At 29.8% G+C, this 20,795-nt stretch overlaps 2 protein-coding genes across 4 annotated transcripts in view; one reads left to right on the top strand and one right to left on the bottom strand.

Moving 5' to 3' along the window:
• LOC123290822 (leucine-rich repeat and calponin homology domain-containing protein) overlaps positions 1-16,840 on the bottom strand; it is a 76,477-nt gene extending 59,637 nt beyond the window's left edge. The window contains exon 1 of one of the 3 annotated variants that reach the window (XM_044871158.1): positions 16,612-16,840. In XM_044871158.1, the coding sequence (XP_044727093.1) occupies positions 16,612-16,801 (190 nt within the window). In that variant the 5' untranslated portion in view covers positions 16,802-16,840. The remainder of the gene's footprint in view (positions 1-16,611) is intronic. The other 2 variants (XM_044871157.1, XM_044871159.1) reach the window with 2 other exon arrangements.
• Positions 16,841-18,564: 1,724 nt separating this feature from the next.
• On the top strand, positions 18,565-20,764 carry LOC123290828. Its single transcript, XM_044871166.1, has 5 exons — positions 18,565-18,810; positions 18,873-19,166; positions 19,220-19,354; positions 19,460-19,787; positions 20,375-20,764. The coding sequence occupies exons 1-5, from the start codon at positions 18,749-18,751 to the stop codon at positions 20,426-20,428; spliced, it is 873 nt and encodes a 290-aa protein (XP_044727101.1). The 5' UTR covers positions 18,565-18,748; the 3' UTR covers positions 20,429-20,764.
• Positions 20,765-20,795: the final 31 nt, after the last annotated feature.

Below are 20,795 nucleotides of genomic sequence, written 5' to 3'. Positions count from 1 at the left end.
GTTTCACACCATAAGCTCATATATCAAGTTTTACATTTCCAACTTCTTCTAAGTTTCATATTTCTTTATCCGCTTGGGGATCGAATTTTGGAAAATCCTTTCTTATCGGATGCCTACGTCATACAAAGAACACACTCTCCAAGTTTCATGTGTCTACGACCATCGGTTTAGACTGTGCAATGATCCATCAGTCATTCAGGACAAAGCATTTTATATGTATAGATAACTAATACCGTTATTTAAAAGTACAGGCAATATTATTACATAAATACTAATGGTGCATAAGTGCTAGTGGCACTGAATTCGGATCTACACGCAACGAATACTCTGCCGAATGTAAATATAGACATAATAACTTTAGTGAGATGGAATACAGTACTTTTATACTTTTTATTAAACTAAAATTAGACACAATAAAAATATTTTCTGGATAAAAGTGACATCTGTTCCAATGTAATGTAAACAAATACAGTAGAATCTCGATAAGTTAAACCTCGGTAACATAAAAACCTTAGTTACTTCAAAAAATACTACGTTCCCTTCCCATCAGAGCCCAAAACCTCTATAGCTTAAAATACGCAACCTCTATAACTTAAATAAATAATTTCTGTTAGGCCCTCAGTAACTAAAAGAAATGTTTCCACAACCTCTATAACATAAAATTGTGTGAATGAGTCATTTTGAAAGAGTGTTAAAACAAATGGTTTCGATATTTATTGCTTGCTTTATTGCTTATATCATTTATAGAGCAGTGTAGCAACATAGAAGATAATGTATTCTCCTCTCTATTTGTCATTGAAAATCAAATCGATTTAGAAACAGTGAATTTTTTAAAACAAAAGAAAATCACAGATTTTTATAAGTAGACTAAACCTTTAGTTGTTGTTTTATTTTTATGTAATGTAAGTAATGTGAATAAATATGATTACATATGTATTTAATTTTCAGTATTTTATTGAACCCATCCTTCTGATGCATTCAATAACATAGACCCTTGATAACTAAAAACCTCTATAACTTAAAATATTTTTTGTTTCCCTTGGACTTTAACTTATCGAGATTCTACTGTATATAAAAGGCACAAGTGCATTTGAAAATTGAATAAAATTAAATAAATAAAATTCTGAATTTAAACAATCACATTATTTATTATTATTTATTTCCAGACCTTTAACTACACAATGTCCTAGGTTTTTGTGATTTACTACTAACTGTAACTAATCAAAGCTTTGTATCAGAACTTTATTAGATGAAAATAGGTTTTCAACTTCCATTTTCACCTTTAACATTCCAATAGTACAACACTGCGATACAGCGATACTTAGAGAACTGCGCTTTTCAAGTTCTAAGCACTGGAAATTTTTTTTTGCCACACCCAGTTTTAAATTGATTTATATCTAACTTCTTTCATACCTTGATAAAATAATCGGCTCTCCGAATCTTTTTTCAAAACTTAACAAAGTTAAGGAAAGACGGGCACTTTGAAATTTTCACAATGTCGGACTACAGACGCTACGTCTTCTTTAGTATTCGACAAAAAAAATTGACAGTGCCGAAGATAGATATTCAATTTTCAACTGGAGGAGCAATTTTGCCGGATCATATTCAAGAAAACCCCCATGTACCGACTTTGGATGCATTTCATAAAAAATACGGGAGATAAGCTCTGCAACAAGGGTATCCTGGCCTCCATATACGCCGAAGAGTATTTTAGACATCATATTCATGATCAGCGACCTCGAAATCCCGAAGTATTTATTTTGGATGTATTTAAAACAATTAAGAGATAATCCTGAGGATGAGGTGTACAACCAGGTCTTTCTGATCACCAGATGCATCAAGGAAACTTTTTAACACCATATTAGTGATCGGCGATCCCAAAAACCTCCGAGGGACAAAATTTGGCCGATTTCTTAAATCATTACCAAGTGATAAATTTTGGCACTATAGTTTATTCTGGCTATTTTAATGGAATGCAAAAAAATCGCACTTTCATCTGTATTGCCCGAAAAAAACGATCTCAAAGCGTTTTTAATTTTATATCATCTCGTCTACTATAAAAATAACACTGATTTTAATTATTGTAAATTTTTTTTTTTTTTTAAATAATTATTTCAAATAAATAATTATAACACATAAAAGTTATCTACCGTTTACCACCCTCTCAGTTCATTATAATTTCATTCTCCGACATGTAAAGGCCAATAGCAGGTCAAAGATCATCAAATATAAATAAAGGTTCATTTCTTACGCAATGTATATTATTAACAGAAGAACCTCTATATAGAGCCTCAAATTTGTGTATACGCTGAACCATCCTGCTTACAGCCTCTATATACAGTCTCAAGTCTATACAATATCGCAGCTATCTTATGAAAAAGACACTCTGGAATATTTAATAGGAGTAATTCTAGAAAAACCAAAAATGATCCAGGTCAAAGTTATTCTGCTTACAGAAGCAAAAAATTATCTTGGTATATACAAACTCAGGTTCATAACTGATTATTTCATTCAGAAAAAAATGATTAACATTAGAAAGATGATCTTTATGAAACAACAAAACTATTTTAGTTCAAAACATTTTGCAATAAAGCTAATGAATCTGGCGAGAAAAAACTCTGGTTTTTGTTTAGAATTACTTCAAAATCTGATTAACTATGTCGAAAAAGTTTTCGAGATTGTTTGATTTTTATAAACGCCAAGTCAAGTATTTCTTCTATCTTTTACTATTTCCAAAATTTTAATGGATAAACTAACTTTTATAGATTAAGCACCTGGAGCATACGTTAAAGTACAAAATCTTGAAAATCTTCGTAAATGAGCAACATAGGTCAAACGGGTCTTGGGTCCGTAAGACTCATCTTGTTATCTGTTAGAGATAGAGATAGAAATATAAACAACTTTTGTTTCAAACATTTTTTCGTTAACATCACTCTTTATCCGTGAGGGCGCAAATTAAGAGAAAATTATATAATATGTATTAAATGGAAATGTCAGTTATGTGTGTGAGACATATATGTATACACGTGTAGCTATCAAAGAGTGGCTAGCTTTCTTTACTTACAGACGTAAAAAAACAAACGATTGCTTAATCAACACTGTCTATATATGGTATTTCAACGATTAACTCAGTCAATTGTTTGTTTTCACTTGTTTAAATAAAATTTATTAATAAACAATTTTATTTTGGTATTGATTTTGAATATTTATTTCAGCAACTATGGCTAAAAAACAAGAACTGCTTTCCAGAAAGAATAAAGATTCTTAACAAAATTTTAATTATTACAGAAATACTCATATCTTGAAAACAAAAATTCGTGTCTTACAGAAAAACTTATTGTATAAATCAAGTTTACACTTGGACCATGTTTTAAGACAGGGTTGGAAAGGAAATATGTACAACCCTTAGTGTGACGTATATCTCTATTAAAGTCAATTTCCCGTCAAAATTATTCATTGTGAAAACTCCTTAAAAGAGTAAATTTGATTAATGATATTAACAGATAAGTAGTATATAAAAGTGTATTTCATTTATATATATATAATGTTAACAATTTGGTAAATAAAATAACGAATAAACATGAAACAGTTTTCTCTGTAATAAACAAAGTTTTTTATTTTATTTAAAATTCATAATTACAGGTTAAATAATAATTTAATAATAATAAATTACAATACCTGTAATAAACAAAGAAACTACATTCAATGTTTGTTGCACACAAATTATATCCAAATTGATTATTTTATTTATCACTAATATAATTATTATATTATTTCATTTCATATAATTTCATTTATCACTAATCTGTATTGATCACCATATTCTTTATATCTGTCATTTTAAAATAATTCCTAATTTATCGGCCTTATAAAACGCGGTAAATTCGATATAGATATAAGAAAGTAAACTTTCTTACATCTCCCTCCCCTAGGAGAGAAAATTCTCAAGTATTTTCTTTTCTTGGTGCTGGAATCAACTTCGTAATGTGGAACATATTGGATTCTTTCTTCTTGTGTCCTGTGTCAATTCTATATATAGAGTTCGAGATTTTTTCTTCAATTTTATATGGACCTATTCGAATTTCATCTAATTTTCTTCTATTGAGACGATTTCCGTTTTCCACAAATACAAGATCACCTATTTTATATTCGTATTCCTTTCTATTTTTGTCGAACAGTTTTTTATTATATTGATGATATTTTATACTATTTCTCAGTGCAGTTTTTCTATCTTGAATCAGATTTTCATATGTATTTTCTGGTTTTAGTTCTTCAGGTAATATTTCACTACTTGCTCCTTTCAACAAATATTCAGGACTGAATCTTGTGACTGTATGAATCGTTTTATTATATTCTTCAACACATTTATGAGCAATTGTTGTCCACGCAACTTTGTTTTTTTGTTCCATCATTTTACATCTGATTCTATTTACCAGAGTTTGATTAAATCTTTCGTTTAGCCCATTAGAAAAAGGTGCGTTAACTGCGGTGAATATTAATGGAATGTTTTTTTCATTTAAGAAATTTTTAAACTCTTTTGAGTTGATACCCGGGTACTGGTCTGTCAAGATTTTTCCTATATCGCTTTCTTTTATTGCTTCGTTTGTTATCTTCATGAAATCCGTTGCAACTTGTGTTTTAGAAGTTAATATGATTGCATACCTAGTGAAATGGTCTATTAACAGATGCAAATATTTTTTTGTTGATCTATTACCTCCAAATCCGCCTATTGTGTCTATTGACACAATTTCAAATGGTTTTCTAGCAGGACCTAGTTGAGATAACAATCCATAATTATTTTTATATCTCGTTTTATTTTTGATGCAAATTTCACAAGTTTCACATATGTTTTTTATATTCTTTTGGAAATTATTTGACGTGTAATGTGGCGATAATAACGACATCATCTGATTTATGCCAATATGACCCATGCTTATGTGTACTTTTTCCATAAGATTTTTACTGAATGTTTCTGATAGAATAATTTTCTCTTTCTTCTTTAATATCTTAAAAAATATATTCTTTTTCTGTGTCAAATTTTTATTTTCTATCTTTATATTTTTATTTTTTTCTTGATCATTTTTGATCTCTTCAAAACTTATTAAGTTGACTATTCTTATCGAATTTCTTTGGATTTCTTCTGGTTCTAGCACTGGATTTCTGCTTAAACAGTCCGCTTCCAGGTTGAATTTTCCAGGGTTATATATAATTTTTACATCAAATTGAGATAAATAAAAAGTTAAATCACCTAGCTCTTCATCAGGCCTAGCTTTTATATTTAGATCTTGTAGAGGTTTGTGATCTGTAAATATTGTAAATGATTTTCCCATCAGCCAATGTTGCCAATAGAGTACAGCCTCTTTTGCTGCCAATGTTTCTAAATAAATCGCCTTTTTCTTTTTTTGTGCTTCATTAAGCTTTTTGGAAAAATAAGCAACTGGCTTTTCTTTTCCGTCATCGTCTGGTTGTGGTTGCTTCATTACGGCTCCAATTCCTAGTATACTTCCATCTGTATACACATGAATAGGTAGTTCTGGGTCGTAAATAGCTAGTACTGGTTCTGTACATAAAAAGTTTTTTAAATAGTCGAAAACTTTCTGACATTCTTCAGACCATTCGAATTTCTGGTTTTTCCTCAATAACTTATGTAATGGTTCTAATACAACAGTTTTCTTTGGTATATATTCGTTATAAAAATTAATTTTCCCTAGAAATTGTCTGATATTTTTTTGATTCTTAGGTGTTGGAAAATTCTTTATGGCTATTAAATTATCTTTCAATGGTGAGACTGAATTATATTTAATCACATGTCCTAGGTATTTTACTGAGTCCATGTTGAATTCACATTTTAATAATTTTAGTCTGAAACCTTCTGATCGTATTGCTGATAATAATTTTTCAAGATGAGCTACATGTTCTTTAAATGTTTTAGAGAAAACCAGAATGTCATCAATATAATTGGCGGTGAATTCGGATAGTTTATTTTTTCTAATAATATTACTTAATATCCTTTGGAATATTGCTGGACTTGTTTTCAGTCCGAATGGTAAACAGGTCCATTCATAATGACCATCTTCTGTGACAAATCCTGTTTTTTTTCTGTCTTCAATCCGTAATGGAATCGACCAGAACGCTGAATTAATATCTAATTTTGAAAAAAATTTACAATTTCGTGTTTTAACTAAAAGGTCTTCTATTCTCGGGAATGGTTGAGGTTCCGGCACTACTATTTTATTTAGATCTCTAAAATCTATACATAGACGGCTTTTTTTTCCTTCGTCTCGTTTGTAGGCCAATGTAACTGGGGCTGCAAACGGGCTATAGGATTCTTCTATTAATTTTTTTTCTAATAGTCTTGCTATTTGTTGTTCAATTTCTTTTTTATCTGCAATAGTGCACCTATACGGTCTTTTGCTGCAATATTTGTCTATTTGTAGATCAATCCTTGCTTCATACTTTTTCACCGTTCCAACGTCAAACTTATCTTTTGCGAATATTGATGAATATTTATTTATTAAATTCTGTATTTCGATTTTTCTTTCAGTATTGCAATCATTTGTTATAACTTCAAAATTATTAATTGTAATATCTTCATTAAAATTTATTTGTAAATCTAAATTATTTTCTTTTTTTTCTATAGATTGTATAGGTTTATTTCTAATTTTGCCCTTACCCTCTGTAATGGGAATTGTAGGCTCTGTTTTTGTATAAGGTTTATTTGAGCTATTTTGCTCAATTTTAAGTTTGTCATTTTGACATAAATTAAATTTTTTTATAAGGTCTAGACCAATCAAGAAATCATGATTGAAATCATTATTATCAATAACACATACCATAACTTCTTCTTCAATATTTATGATTTTGACCTTTATTTTTATAATACCTCTTGTTGCTTTCACACCATTAATCGATTTTAAGAATACGTTGTCTTTTACACTGGATTTAATCATTTGTAGATTAAGTAATTTTATGTTTATTAATGATACAGTGGAACCTGTATCATAAATTGCCTGAACTTCCAGTGTATTATTTAATTTAATTTTAATTGAGATTAATGGTGTGCTGATTAGTTTTTTTTTTCTTGAAATTCAACCACGTCTAGTAAAGATGTGTTTTCCAATTTGTGTTCATCTCTATTGAACCAACATTTATTTTCTGGATGGAATCTATTCCCCTTTCCATTATCTTTGCATATTTTGCACGGTACTTTTTTTTGATTATCATACGTGCTTGGTATTTTATTTGTAGTTTTCTTCAAAACACAGTGTTCTAATTTTCCTAATTCGTTGCACAATTCTTCGGTAGATTCAATAGTTTCTCTATCAATTTTGTCAGCAATGAAATTAGGTAAGCCAATGGCTATTAAATCAATTAATGTACCTATGTCAATATCTTTTCTAACTTCTAATAATAATTTTTCTTTTTTTATTGCGTAATCCACCAAATTTCCTATTTGATATTTATAGTGGAAAGCAAATCTTATTGGGGACCAGCCCTTGTTGGCAAATGTTTCACAAAAATTCTTTTTCCAGTCATTCCATTCTGCATCTGTGGGTAATTTTAACATCGTATTGCTATACCAATCTAAGTATGGTTTGTCGAGGAAAAATTTTAATGCGTCAATTTTTTTCCGATCCTGTTCAATTTCGAATTTTGCACATTCTTTCTCAAACTCATTTATCCACTGATTAGCGTTGGTAGTTTTACTATTGAATTTTTCTACAGTAAATTCTTTAATTATTGACGACACTTTTTTTTCTTCGGATTTTTGTGTATTTTCAAAAATTTTTTCTAATAATGCAGATAATGAATCATTTTGAACCATTGGATTTTCATTTAATGTATTTACCTCTTCTAGATACTGATCATTGAATTGTAAATTTCCGTCTTCATCAAAATACTGATCTTTCATTTCTTTTGTTAACGTAATCCATATATTTCGTGTTTGATGTCTTTTCTTCAAACTTTTTTTTATTTTAACAAAATTTGATGTTGCTACAAGCAATTCATGCTTATAAACATCTGATTCTTCCTCAGGTATGTAGTATTTCTTGTTATCTTGAGTGCTAATTGAGGTTATGGCCAACACGTTTGACTTTCCACCTTCAGCCGCAACTACTTTGAATTCAAATTGTAATTTTTCCATTTTCTCATAAACGAGAATGTAGTTTTATAATGTTAACAATTTGGTAAATAAAATAACGAATAAACATGAAACAGTTTTCTCTGTAATAAACAAAGTTTTTTATTTTATTTAAAATTCATAATTACAGGTTAAATAATAATTTAATAATAATAAATTACAATACCTGTAATAAACAAAGAAACTACATTCAATGTTTGTTGCACACAAATTATATCCAAATTGATTATTTTATTTATCACTAATATAATTATTATATTATTTCATTTCATATAATTTCATTTATCACTAATCTGTATTGATCACCATATTCTTTATATCTGTCATTTTAAAATAATTCCTAATTTATCGGCCTTATAAAACGCGGTAAATTCGATATAGATATAAGAAAGTAAACTTTCTTACATCTCCCTCCCCTAGGAGAGAAAATTCTCAAGTATTTTCTTTTCTTGGTGCTGGAATCAACTTCGTAATGTGGAACATATTGGATTCTTTCTTCTTGTGTCCTGTGTCAATTCTATATATAGAGTTCGAGATTTTTTCTTCAATTTTATATGGACCTATTCGAATTTCATCTAATTTTCTTCTATTGAGACGATTTCCGTTTTCCACAAATACAAGATCACCTATTTTATATTCGTATTCCTTTCTATTTTTGTCGAACAGTTTTTTATTATATTGATGATATTTTATACTATTTCTCAGTGCAGTTTTTCTATCTTGAATCAGATTTTCATATGTATTTTCTGGTTTTAGTTCTTCAGGTAATATTTCACTACTTGCTCCTTTCAACAAATATTCAGGACTGAATCTTGTGACTGTATGAATCGTTTTATTATATTCTTCAACACATTTATGAGCAATTGTTGTCCACGCAACTTTGTTTTTTTGTTCCATCATTTTACATCTGATTCTATTTACCAGAGTTTGATTAAATCTTTCGTTTAGCCCATTAGAAAAAGGTGCGTTAACTGCGGTGAATATTAATGGAATGTTTTTTTCATTTAAGAAATTTTTAAACTCTTTTGAGTTGATACCCGGGTACTGGTCTGTCAAGATTTTTCCTATATCGCTTTCTTTTATTGCTTCGTTTGTTATCTTCATGAAATCCGTTGCAACTTGTGTTTTAGAAGTTAATATGATTGCATACCTAGTGAAATGGTCTATTAACAGATGCAAATATTTTTTTGTTGATCTATTACCTCCAAATCCGCCTATTGTGTCTATTGACACAATTTCAAATGGTTTTCTAGCAGGACCTAGTTGAGATAACAATCCATAATTATTTTTATATCTCGTTTTATTTTTGATGCAAATTTCACAAGTTTCACATATGTTTTTTATATTCTTTTGGAAATTATTTGACGTGTAATGTGGCGATAATAACGACATCATCTGATTTATGCCAATATGACCCATGCTTATGTGTACTTTTTCCATAAGATTTTTACTGAATGTTTCTGATAGAATAATTTTCTCTTTCTTCTTTAATATCTTAAAAAATATATTCTTTTTCTGTGTCAAATTTTTATTTTCTATCTTTATATTTTTATTTTTTTCTTGATCATTTTTGATCTCTTCAAAACTTATTAAGTTGACTATTCTTATCGAATTTCTTTGGATTTCTTCTGGTTCTAGCACTGGATTTCTGCTTAAACAGTCCGCTTCCAGGTTGAATTTTCCAGGGTTATATATAATTTTTACATCAAATTGAGATAAATAAAAAGTTAAATCACCTAGCTCTTCATCAGGCCTAGCTTTTATATTTAGATCTTGTAGAGGTTTGTGATCTGTAAATATTGTAAATGATTTTCCCATCAGCCAATGTTGCCAATAGAGTACAGCCTCTTTTGCTGCCAATGTTTCTAAATAAATCGCCTTTTTCTTTTTTTGTGCTTCATTAAGCTTTTTGGAAAAATAAGCAACTGGCTTTTCTTTTCCGTCATCGTCTGGTTGTGGTTGCTTCATTACGGCTCCAATTCCTAGTATACTTCCATCTGTATACACATGAATAGGTAGTTCTGGGTCGTAAATAGCTAGTACTGGTTCTGTACATAAAAAGTTTTTTAAATAGTCGAAAACTTTCTGACATTCTTCAGACCATTCGAATTTCTGGTTTTTCCTCAATAACTTATGTAATGGTTCTAATACAACAGTTTTCTTTGGTATATATTCGTTATAAAAATTAATTTTCCCTAGAAATTGTCTGATATTTTTTTGATTCTTAGGTGTTGGAAAATTCTTTATGGCTATTAAATTATCTTTCAATGGTGAGACTGAATTATATTTAATCACATGTCCTAGGTATTTTACTGAGTCCATGTTGAATTCACATTTTAATAATTTTAGTCTGAAACCTTCTGATCGTATTGCTGATAATAATTTTTCAAGATGAGCTACATGTTCTTTAAATGTTTTAGAGAAAACCAGAATGTCATCAATATAATTGGCGGTGAATTCGGATAGTTTATTTTTTCTAATAATATTACTTAATATCCTTTGGAATATTGCTGGACTTGTTTTCAGTCCGAATGGTAAACAGGTCCATTCATAATGACCATCTTCTGTGACAAATCCTGTTTTTTTTCTGTCTTCAATCCGTAATGGAATCGACCAGAACGCTGAATTAATATCTAATTTTGAAAAAAATTTACAATTTCGTGTTTTAACTAAAAGGTCTTCTATTCTCGGGAATGGTTGAGGTTCCGGCACTACTATTTTATTTAGATCTCTAAAATCTATACATAGACGGCTTTTTTTTCCTTCGTCTCGTTTGTAGGCCAATGTAACTGGGGCTGCAAACGGGCTATAGGATTCTTCTATTAATTTTTTTTCTAATAGTCTTGCTATTTGTTGTTCAATTTCTTTTTTATCTGCAATAGTGCACCTATACGGTCTTTTGCTGCAATATTTGTCTATTTGTAGATCAATCCTTGCTTCATACTTTTTCACCGTTCCAACGTCAAACTTATCTTTTGCGAATATTGATGAATATTTATTTATTAAATTCTGTATTTCGATTTTTCTTTCAGTATTGCAATCATTTGTTATAACTTCAAAATTATTAATTGTAATATCTTCATTAAAATTTATTTGTAAATCTAAATTATTTTCTTTTTTTTCTATAGATTGTATAGGTTTATTTCTAATTTTGCCCTTACCCTCTGTAATGGGAATTGTAGGCTCTGTTTTTGTATAAGGTTTATTTGAGCTATTTTGCTCAATTTTAAGTTTGTCATTTTGACATAAATTAAATTTTTTTATAAGGTCTAGACCAATCAAGAAATCATGATTGAAATCATTATTATCAATAACACATACCATAACTTCTTCTTCAATATTTATGATTTTGACCTTTATTTTTATAATACCTCTTGTTGCTTTCACACCATTAATCGATTTTAAGAATACGTTGTCTTTTACACTGGATTTAATCATTTGTAGATTAAGTAATTTTATGTTTATTAATGATACAGTGGAACCTGTATCATAAATTGCCTGAACTTCCAGTGTATTATTTAATTTAATTTTAATTGAGATTAATGGTGTGCTGATTAGTTTTTTTTTTCTTGAAATTCAACCACGTCTAGTAAAGATGTGTTTTCCAATTTGTGTTCATCTCTATTGAACCAACATTTATTTTCTGGATGGAATCTATTCCCCTTTCCATTATCTTTGCATATTTTGCACGGTACTTTTTTTTGATTATCATACGTGCTTGGTATTTTATTTGTAGTTTTCTTCAAAACACAGTGTTCTAATTTTCCTAATTCGTTGCACAATTCTTCGGTAGATTCAATAGTTTCTCTATCAATTTTGTCAGCAATGAAATTAGGTAAGCCAATGGCTATTAAATCAATTAATGTACCTATGTCAATATCTTTTCTAACTTCTAATAATAATTTTTCTTTTTTTATTGCGTAATCCACCAAATTTCCTATTTGATATTTATAGTGGAAAGCAAATCTTATTGGGGACCAGCCCTTGTTGGCAAATGTTTCACAAAAATTCTTTTTCCAGTCATTCCATTCTGCATCTGTGGGTAATTTTAACATCGTATTGCTATACCAATCTAAGTATGGTTTGTCGAGGAAAAATTTTAATGCGTCAATTTTTTTCCGATCCTGTTCAATTTCGAATTTTGCACATTCTTTCTCAAACTCATTTATCCACTGATTAGCGTTGGTAGTTTTACTATTGAATTTTTCTACAGTAAATTCTTTAATTATTGACGACACTTTTTTTTCTTCGGATTTTTGTGTATTTTCAAAAATTTTTTCTAATAATGCAGATAATGAATCATTTTGAACCATTGGATTTTCATTTAATGTATTTACCTCTTCTAGATACTGATCATTGAATTGTAAATTTCCGTCTTCATCAAAATACTGATCTTTCATTTCTTTTGTTAACGTAATCCATATATTTCGTGTTTGATGTCTTTTCTTCAAACTTTTTTTTATTTTAACAAAATTTGATGTTGCTACAAGCAATTCATGCTTATAAACATCTGATTCTTCCTCAGGTATGTAGTATTTCTTGTTATCTTGAGTGCTAATTGAGGTTATGGCCAACACGTTTGACTTTCCACCTTCAGCCGCAACTACTTTGAATTCAAATTGTAATTTTTCCATTTTCTCATAAACGAGAATGTAGTTTTATAATGTTAACAATTTGGTAAATAAAATAACGAATAAACATGAAACAGTTTTCTCTGTAATAAACAAAGTTTTTTATTTTATTTAAAATTCATAATTACAGGTTAAATAATAATTTAATAATAATAAATTACAATACCTGTAATAAACAAAGAAACTACATTCAATGTTTGTTGCACACAAATTATATCCAAATTGATTATTTTATTTATCACTAATATAATTATTATATTATTTCATTTCATATAATTTCATTTATCACTAATCTGTATTGATCACCATATTCTTTATATCTGTCATTTTAAAATAATTCCTAATTTATCGGCCTTATAAAACGCGGTAAATTCGATATAGATATAAGAAAGTAAACTTTCTTACATATATATATATATATATATATATATATATATATATATATATATATATATATATATATTAAAGGTAAGTAACAAAACAGTCGGCGCCCCTAACATCGCCGGAAGTGTACATGACATGAGGATAAGACATCCGTTGTTCCACGATTGTCAATACACAAAATGTTGACTGTCCATAAACGCATACACTAACTAATAAAACATAAATAAAAATTATGATCACCAAATACAGACATAAATCAAAATATATTTATAATAAAAATAACAAAATTCCTACCCCTCGCCCTCACGCCACTGTAATAAAATATTTCTGCATAAATTTTAATATTTTATATAACTAATATTCACTTTTTGAAAAAAAAAAAATGTAAACATGCAATAGTTTTTGTTCAACCAATCGAAATCGAAATATTAAGTTAATTTCAAATAAACTATACGTTAATTTCTTAAAATAAAATCGCCCTTAGGGTAAAAATAATAATACATGTGATGTAGTTTTGAAGGGCGACTAAACATCCACCCTCATATATTATCAACCAAGACACGTTTACTATCGAAAGCAATTTATCGATCAAAAATTTGAATCATATTTTTATGTTCTTTTATTTCAGTAAATTCGAATTGTTTTGAACAAAAAACAAGGGAAAACAAACAATTGACTGAGTTAATTGTTGAAATACCCTGTACAGAATGTGTTGAATATCAGTGTTTGCATTATTTTTTTATAAATTAGAAGAATTGAAAAAACCAACAAAATTATGGCGGCCGAAAGGGTTTTTCAAGAATATAATTTTGAAGAAAAAGAACATCAAAATTTTGTCCTTATTTGCGACCTCAAGAATAAACAGTGACGTTTACGAAAAAATGTTTCAAACAAAAGTTGTTAATTTTTCTGTAAGGAACATTTTTTAACTCTAAACTTTTGTTCTATACCTAACGGTTTACAAGATGGGTCGTACGGATCCAAGACCCAATTCACCTATGTTGCTCATTTACGAACTAAGCCTAACTTTTTACGTCCTAAGCACACTATAATAATTTCAGCTTAATATCTCTTTTCGTTTTTGAGTAATCGTAATGACCGGCGGATAGACGACGGACGACAGACAGACAGACAACCGTAAATAGACTAATTAGGTGATTTTATGAACACCTATACCAAAATTTTCTTCATAGTATTGATATTTTGAAGCGTTACAAACTTGGGATTAAAATTAGTATACCTTGTATATTTCATATGCATGGTATAAAAATGTTCATTATATGTATTTATACAAATGTGGTCCGAACACGTGCCAACCGCTACGATGCGTTGTTTAAAAATTTCATAATATTATAGTATTTTAAGAAATGTAAATAAGAATGTTAGATAAAAATAAATATTCTCACTTTTTTTTTATAAATTATATTTGTTAATAAGAGATCATCTTATGTTATCACATCTATAATACAACCTGTTTTACTTTTAAATAAAAATTTTATAAGAATAAATTTTTATTATGAAAAAAAAATCTACTTTTTTACTTTCTTAGAATGTTAACATTCTATACTAGGTATTTCACCTTATATACAAGTTAATATTGCAAGTATATATCCGTTGCCAAGTTTTTTCCTTACGCTAATTACTTCAGACATGAATGGATTTTGAAATTCACGAGATAAAGGAATATTATAATCATATCAATACTCTTCACAATATTTTTTCTTTTTACAAGCTTTTATTTAATAGTCGCTCTATTAGCTCAGTTGGTTAAAGCGAAACCAATTCCGTCCGCGGTATATAGGGTAGCGGGTTCGATTCCCGCTGTCGCAACAAATTTAATTTAATTAATAGTTGTGATGGACTGGTGTAGTGCATGGTATATGCAATCTTGCAAGACAAATTTAATCCACTTCCAGGTTTCCGATTGAGCTGAAATGTTGCATGCACATTTAGTTTGGATGATAATGAATGGTAAGGTGTCCTGATTTTCTGATCGCTTCTACCATATTTGATATATATACATTTTTTTCAGACTTAAATTAAAAATTTTAATAAAAAATACTCTTTAAGGGACACGCTTTTATTGTACTAAAAAGTAGAAAATAATTTTATCTATGAGTCACTCATACCCGACTATTTGTAAAAGCTTGAGGCGCTTAATATCAAGAATAAATCTAAAAATAATTAGGCATGTGGAATAAATGAGGTGTTCTGATTTATTTTTGCTTTTTGCTCAAGCTTTTACAATTAATCGGATATGAGTGACTCATAGATAAAATTATTTTCTACTTTTTAGTACAATAAAAGTTTGTCCCTTAAAAAATATTACTTATTAAAATTTTTCTTTTGCATAATGATTCTCTTTAGTCTAAAGCAGTCATTCCTAAAGTGATCTGCATCGATTCCTTATGTCAATTCCTAGGCGAAAGAAATCTGCGGCAGCGAAAATAAGAGCAGGGGCTCTATGAGTATAGAAAAGGGTCTACGTTAGCGACAAATAAGAATAAAGGGTCCAAATTTAGGGTAAGGTTACCAGGCTCAGTTGGTTAATGAACGGAGGTTATTAAGGTAAAAAATAAATGACTTGTTGACTAAAAATAATGGGAGAAAATTGACATAAAATTTCTTTAAAAAAATGTTTGGGGGGGGAGGTTATGCCGGTTTGAAGCAACTAAAATTCTCGACTCCTCGGTATTCAAGTCATAGTGCAGCTTTTTAGAAAAATCAAAGAACGTGTTTTATCGTTTTTACAAGTTCGGCGCACCTGTATATACTTCACGAATTCATCAAAAACAAGTATTCAGCTTCCACCTTTTCACTCAGATATAATTTGACGAAATTCACAGGAAAATTAATAAGTTTTATGTATATGGAGGATAATCTAGAGAAAAGTAAACTATTATATGAGTAAAATAGAAAACTAATAAATAAAACACCGGTAGTGAATGAATCCTGACAGAATCGAAATGTAAATCAAATACAAGCGATACGAAAGCAAGGATTCATTCGGAGTCGTCGATGCAAAAAAGTTATCAAATTAAATTTAAAAACAATGATTTCAATTCAGTTATTTTAGAAAACAATTGACAAATATTATGCAAATTATTAAACGTACAATTAAACATAAGACATCACGGTATTTTACTTGGTTATAAAAACAAACATTAGTCATAAAATTATTTTTTAAATTCTGAAAAAAATTGAATTAAATAACATTTAATTCCAAGAATAAAATTATATTTATTAATCTACCCGGCTAGATACAATAAAAATCTAAATCCAAAGTTTTTATTTTATGATTATTTCCCAAAGGGGATGAATGAGATATATTGTTTAAAGCAAACAAAAAAGAAAAGTAAATAATAACATACCGTAAATAAACAAAGATGCAGTTATAATAAATAAATAATATTTTTTTTAAAATGTGTATAAAAATATGAGTGAATAACTCACCTGCAATCACAGTGTCACATAAATTATACTTATTACCAGTATTAGGAAAATCTTTTAATTTTCTACCACTTAACTTTAATTCACCACTTAATTGTGCTTCTTCTAATATTCTTTCTAATGATCTTGTTAATTGTGTTTGCAAATGTCCACCAACAACACTACTCATATTTGACGCAACTACCGCTGCCATATTACATTTCTACAACACTGAATATTATTTTCTGTATATGTAATGTATTTACAATTTTATTCCTTCTCTTGTGTATAACATATTTATAAACGATGAGTGTGTTCGACTATTCGTATTCGTTAATCGTGCCGTTCGTACTGAGTCTGACTATGTGTGCACTTACAGCGCAAGGGCGAGGTTCCATTACTACCATAGACATAAACAATGGACTAAGCATTAAGCAAACTATCATGAAATTGATTCATAGAGGTAAGCCGTAAAAGGATAGAAAATGCAATAAGTGAATTATGGACCGCTAAAAAAGAGACCGAATAAAGGCCGAAACTCATGGTAGAACTAGACAATGTATGCTCGATGTAAGACGAGTTTTGGTTCAGTAGGTGCATATACCCAGCCGACGCCATTTTAGCTTTTTCCCGCTTTCTGATTCAAATGTTTAAAACAAAACAACATGAATACGTTTGTGTGAACAATCCTTGTGTGAAAAATAGTTCCTGACAATGAATAAATAATTAATGATAAATAAAATTTTTCCGCCTGAGATTTTTTCAATTTTTAATATGTAAACAAAACATTGACCAATTTGACAGCTCAAATGGAATAGTGAAGGCGCTAAGTGCCTACAAAAAGATTCTTAAACTAGAACAAATTTGCAATTTTCTCATACATAAATATGTGGGATTTTCTTTCGCTAAGGGCTTGCTATCGACTTATAAACTAATAATGGGTCGGAAAAATTATGAAACTTAATACTAAATGTAAATGTATACAAAACATACTCAGCGCCTTAAATAAATAAGCAATATGGCGCTGACTGGGTACCGCGCAAGAGAGTTAGAGAATACCCTCTTTGTCTCGCAGCTTGGCAACGCGCGAATATTTTGAATTATTGTTTAAACACGTACATAAACAAATCTGCCTAATTCAATTTACTTTTTTAAATAGAATAACTTTTTTTAAATGTTTTTGTTCTTTCAAACAAGAAAATTTTCAAAACATTAGTATACCTAACCTAAAATATCACAAAGTCAAAATAAAGTGACACATAATTGACAATATATGTTTGTTTATACTGGTTTAGAGACGAAGACAGATACGCGTACTTTTTTAGGTCTCTCTCTGTAACGATCAACCGTTTGGATAGATTAGATTAGAAAGAATATACGCAACTGTGCGGCCAATATCTGCCTTGAATAGAATGATCAACATGGCCACACGATCGCTTTGTATCTCTCACACATTTCTGCTCATATTTATTTTACAGTTGGATAGGGAACGATCAGTCCATTCTCTAAGTCTATGATTACTACCATGTTGCATTTTAATAGGTATAGTTAGTTACACACGTGCGCGATATCATACCATAATATTCATCTTTCATAACAATTCTGCTTGTTTATTATACCTATACAAAAAAAAAAATATGTAGGGGTCTTTAATATTTAAGTTTATTATGACGCATAAATAATATATAATTAAAGGTAAAACTCTTGAGATGCATAACATTTTCTGAAATTATCACCAAAGAAGATAAAATATGAAAATTTACTTCCAAGTTCAGGAACTGAATCTGCTTTTTGGTGCTAGAAGACTTTATTTTATGGTTTCCTCTACCCTTGGCTAGTAGCCAGGAGCCGTTTAGGCGTTTACAAGATATTGATATTTAGGCTTCTGGAAGGTGCTAAATTGGAAATTATTTTTTGCCAGCCTTATTGTGTCATTGAATACGCAATGAACCTATCAAATTAACAATCCAGTCCTGGTTTTTAACCGGCTAAAAAAGAGATCGAAAAAAAAGTCGTTCTTCTCTCTTTGTCTCGCAGCCTGGCAACGCGAAAATATTTAAAAATATTAACATGTACATACATACAAACGTAACCTAAAATGTCACAAAAATTATTAAATAAAATTCTGTTATTATCTCTATGAAAGTCTGTCGTCGGAAAAATGGGCAAACGTTGCTGTTTCTGTGGTACTAAAAAAGAGCACCATCCGAAAAGAAAACACGAGTAAGTTGGCAATGATTTATTTTTTTTGACATATAAAAAAACTGTTTTCAACAATCTTTCAGATTACCTAGTGACGAAAAAGTACGGGAAAAATGGATAAAAGCTCTCGGGTTGACCACGAGCGATCTCGCTTTAAGAAAAAAAAATTATGTATGTAGTGATCATTTTCGTCCTGAAGATTACGAATATTTTGGAGGTCATTTGAAAAAACAAAGTGTTCCAAACAAAAATCTAGCCTACGAAGAATCTGCATCCTATTCGCTGTATAATTTTGTGCAGGAAAACTACTCAGTCAAGAGTTTGGGAGGAGTTTCGTTGGAACAGGATAAACTCCGTGATGATTCTGACATTTTTGCGTGCGTTATATTCTTCCAAAACTTTGGTCATAATAATAAAATTTTTATTATAGTGATTCTAGGAGCGAGGGCAATAACCAGATTCATAATCAGTCCGGAAACGAAAGTGGCACCGATTTCTGCATCGTCGGAGGAGTGGAATCCGTACTCGAAGTGATTTTATGTGAAAAAGAGTCTTCATCCTTCGAGTGAGTATTTTTCAATAACCCTGGGATAAAAAGCATGTCATCTTCGTTAGACAATTAAATTTTTTTTTTGTTTAATTGAACTAGAAATAATAGTGGTAATTATAGATTTCCAGATCAGAAAGAAACGCCTGCGTTGGCAGAGGATTTGGACAGCATTTTGGAAGACTCGAAAACTCCGGCAGCTACAAAAGGCCATAAGAACGACAAGGAAGTCTCGAAAAAAAATACCGAAATTGTCAGATTTAACTTTCGGAGATCAGAATTTTCGAGTCAAATGTCTTTTGAAAAATTTCAAAAGTATATTTCACAACTCAAGAAAAAACTTCATTCAACCCGAGTATCTAAGTCTGCAATGGCGCAAGAAATTGCCAAATTGAGAAATTCTCTCAAAGAAACCCAACAAAAATTGAAGGATGCTGAAATCGAGATGGAGGTTTGTTCCCCGGAATTTTTTTCATAAAATATTAAAAAAAAACAAAATAGATTCCAAAATTTATATTATATTTGCCAGGGCACTCTAGCCAAGAAACAATACGATACATGAACAAAAGTTTTCTCGATTCAGAAAAAACCAGTCAAAAAGTACGTCTTTTAAATTAAAATCGATTAAAGAATGTATGTGTATTTTACTTCTATTCGACTTAGAACGATATAAAAATATAACTCAAGCATTTATATTTATCATTTTTGTGGGTGCTACGCTCTAAAAACTAATTTTGTATAAAGTTACTCCGGATTGTATCAAATAACTCAGTTTGGCGGTAGTTGACAACAAATAATTCTTTTTAATTCTTAATGGGCCGTTCCATCTTCAAGAAGTTTGAGATGTCAAGGGGAAAGACGGTCTACAAAATTCGTCCCGGTAACATTCGAGTTTGCATATAGCACTCAAAAGGGGCCCCTTAGAGATAGAACGGCCCAAATAGGCTTTTAAATTTTGATCATTTCATTTTTTATATTATTTTTTTTATCTTCTTCTCTTAGCACGTATTAATTCTCTTCTTTTGGTTTCCTTAACAGAATTTGTCAAAAAACAGCGGTAGGGAAAAACGACACCTTTTTCACCGCAGTTGAAAACTTTTGCCCGATCAGTACACTACTCATCACCCGAGGTGTATAGAGAAATTCGACTTATAGAAAAGATTGCTTCCTGCCTTTTTTACAAGTGAGGAAGTGTTGGAGTATGGAACACTATCTAAGACTGGCATCCATGAAAAGGTGTTATGGTTCGATCGTAAGGCAAATGAACAACAACTGTTGAAAGGAAAACGGTTGGGGATCGGTTACAAAGAGTATGTTTAGTAGAAAATGTTTCCCTCAAGTGATTTCTTCGCATTAAATCAGATATAACTGGGATAAATCAAAAGAATATCCTTATTTCGAATTTCTATATTAACGAACATAATATATCAACTTAATAAACTTAAAATAAAAAATATTT

This window comes from Chrysoperla carnea, chromosome 1 (assembly GCF_905475395.1).
Source record: "Chrysoperla carnea chromosome 1, inChrCarn1.1, whole genome shotgun sequence".
NCBI lineage: Eukaryota > Metazoa > Arthropoda > Insecta > Neuroptera > Chrysopidae > Chrysoperla > Chrysoperla carnea.
Note: the sequence above shows the minus strand (reverse complement) of the source record. Positions and strands in the feature narration are given on the sequence as shown.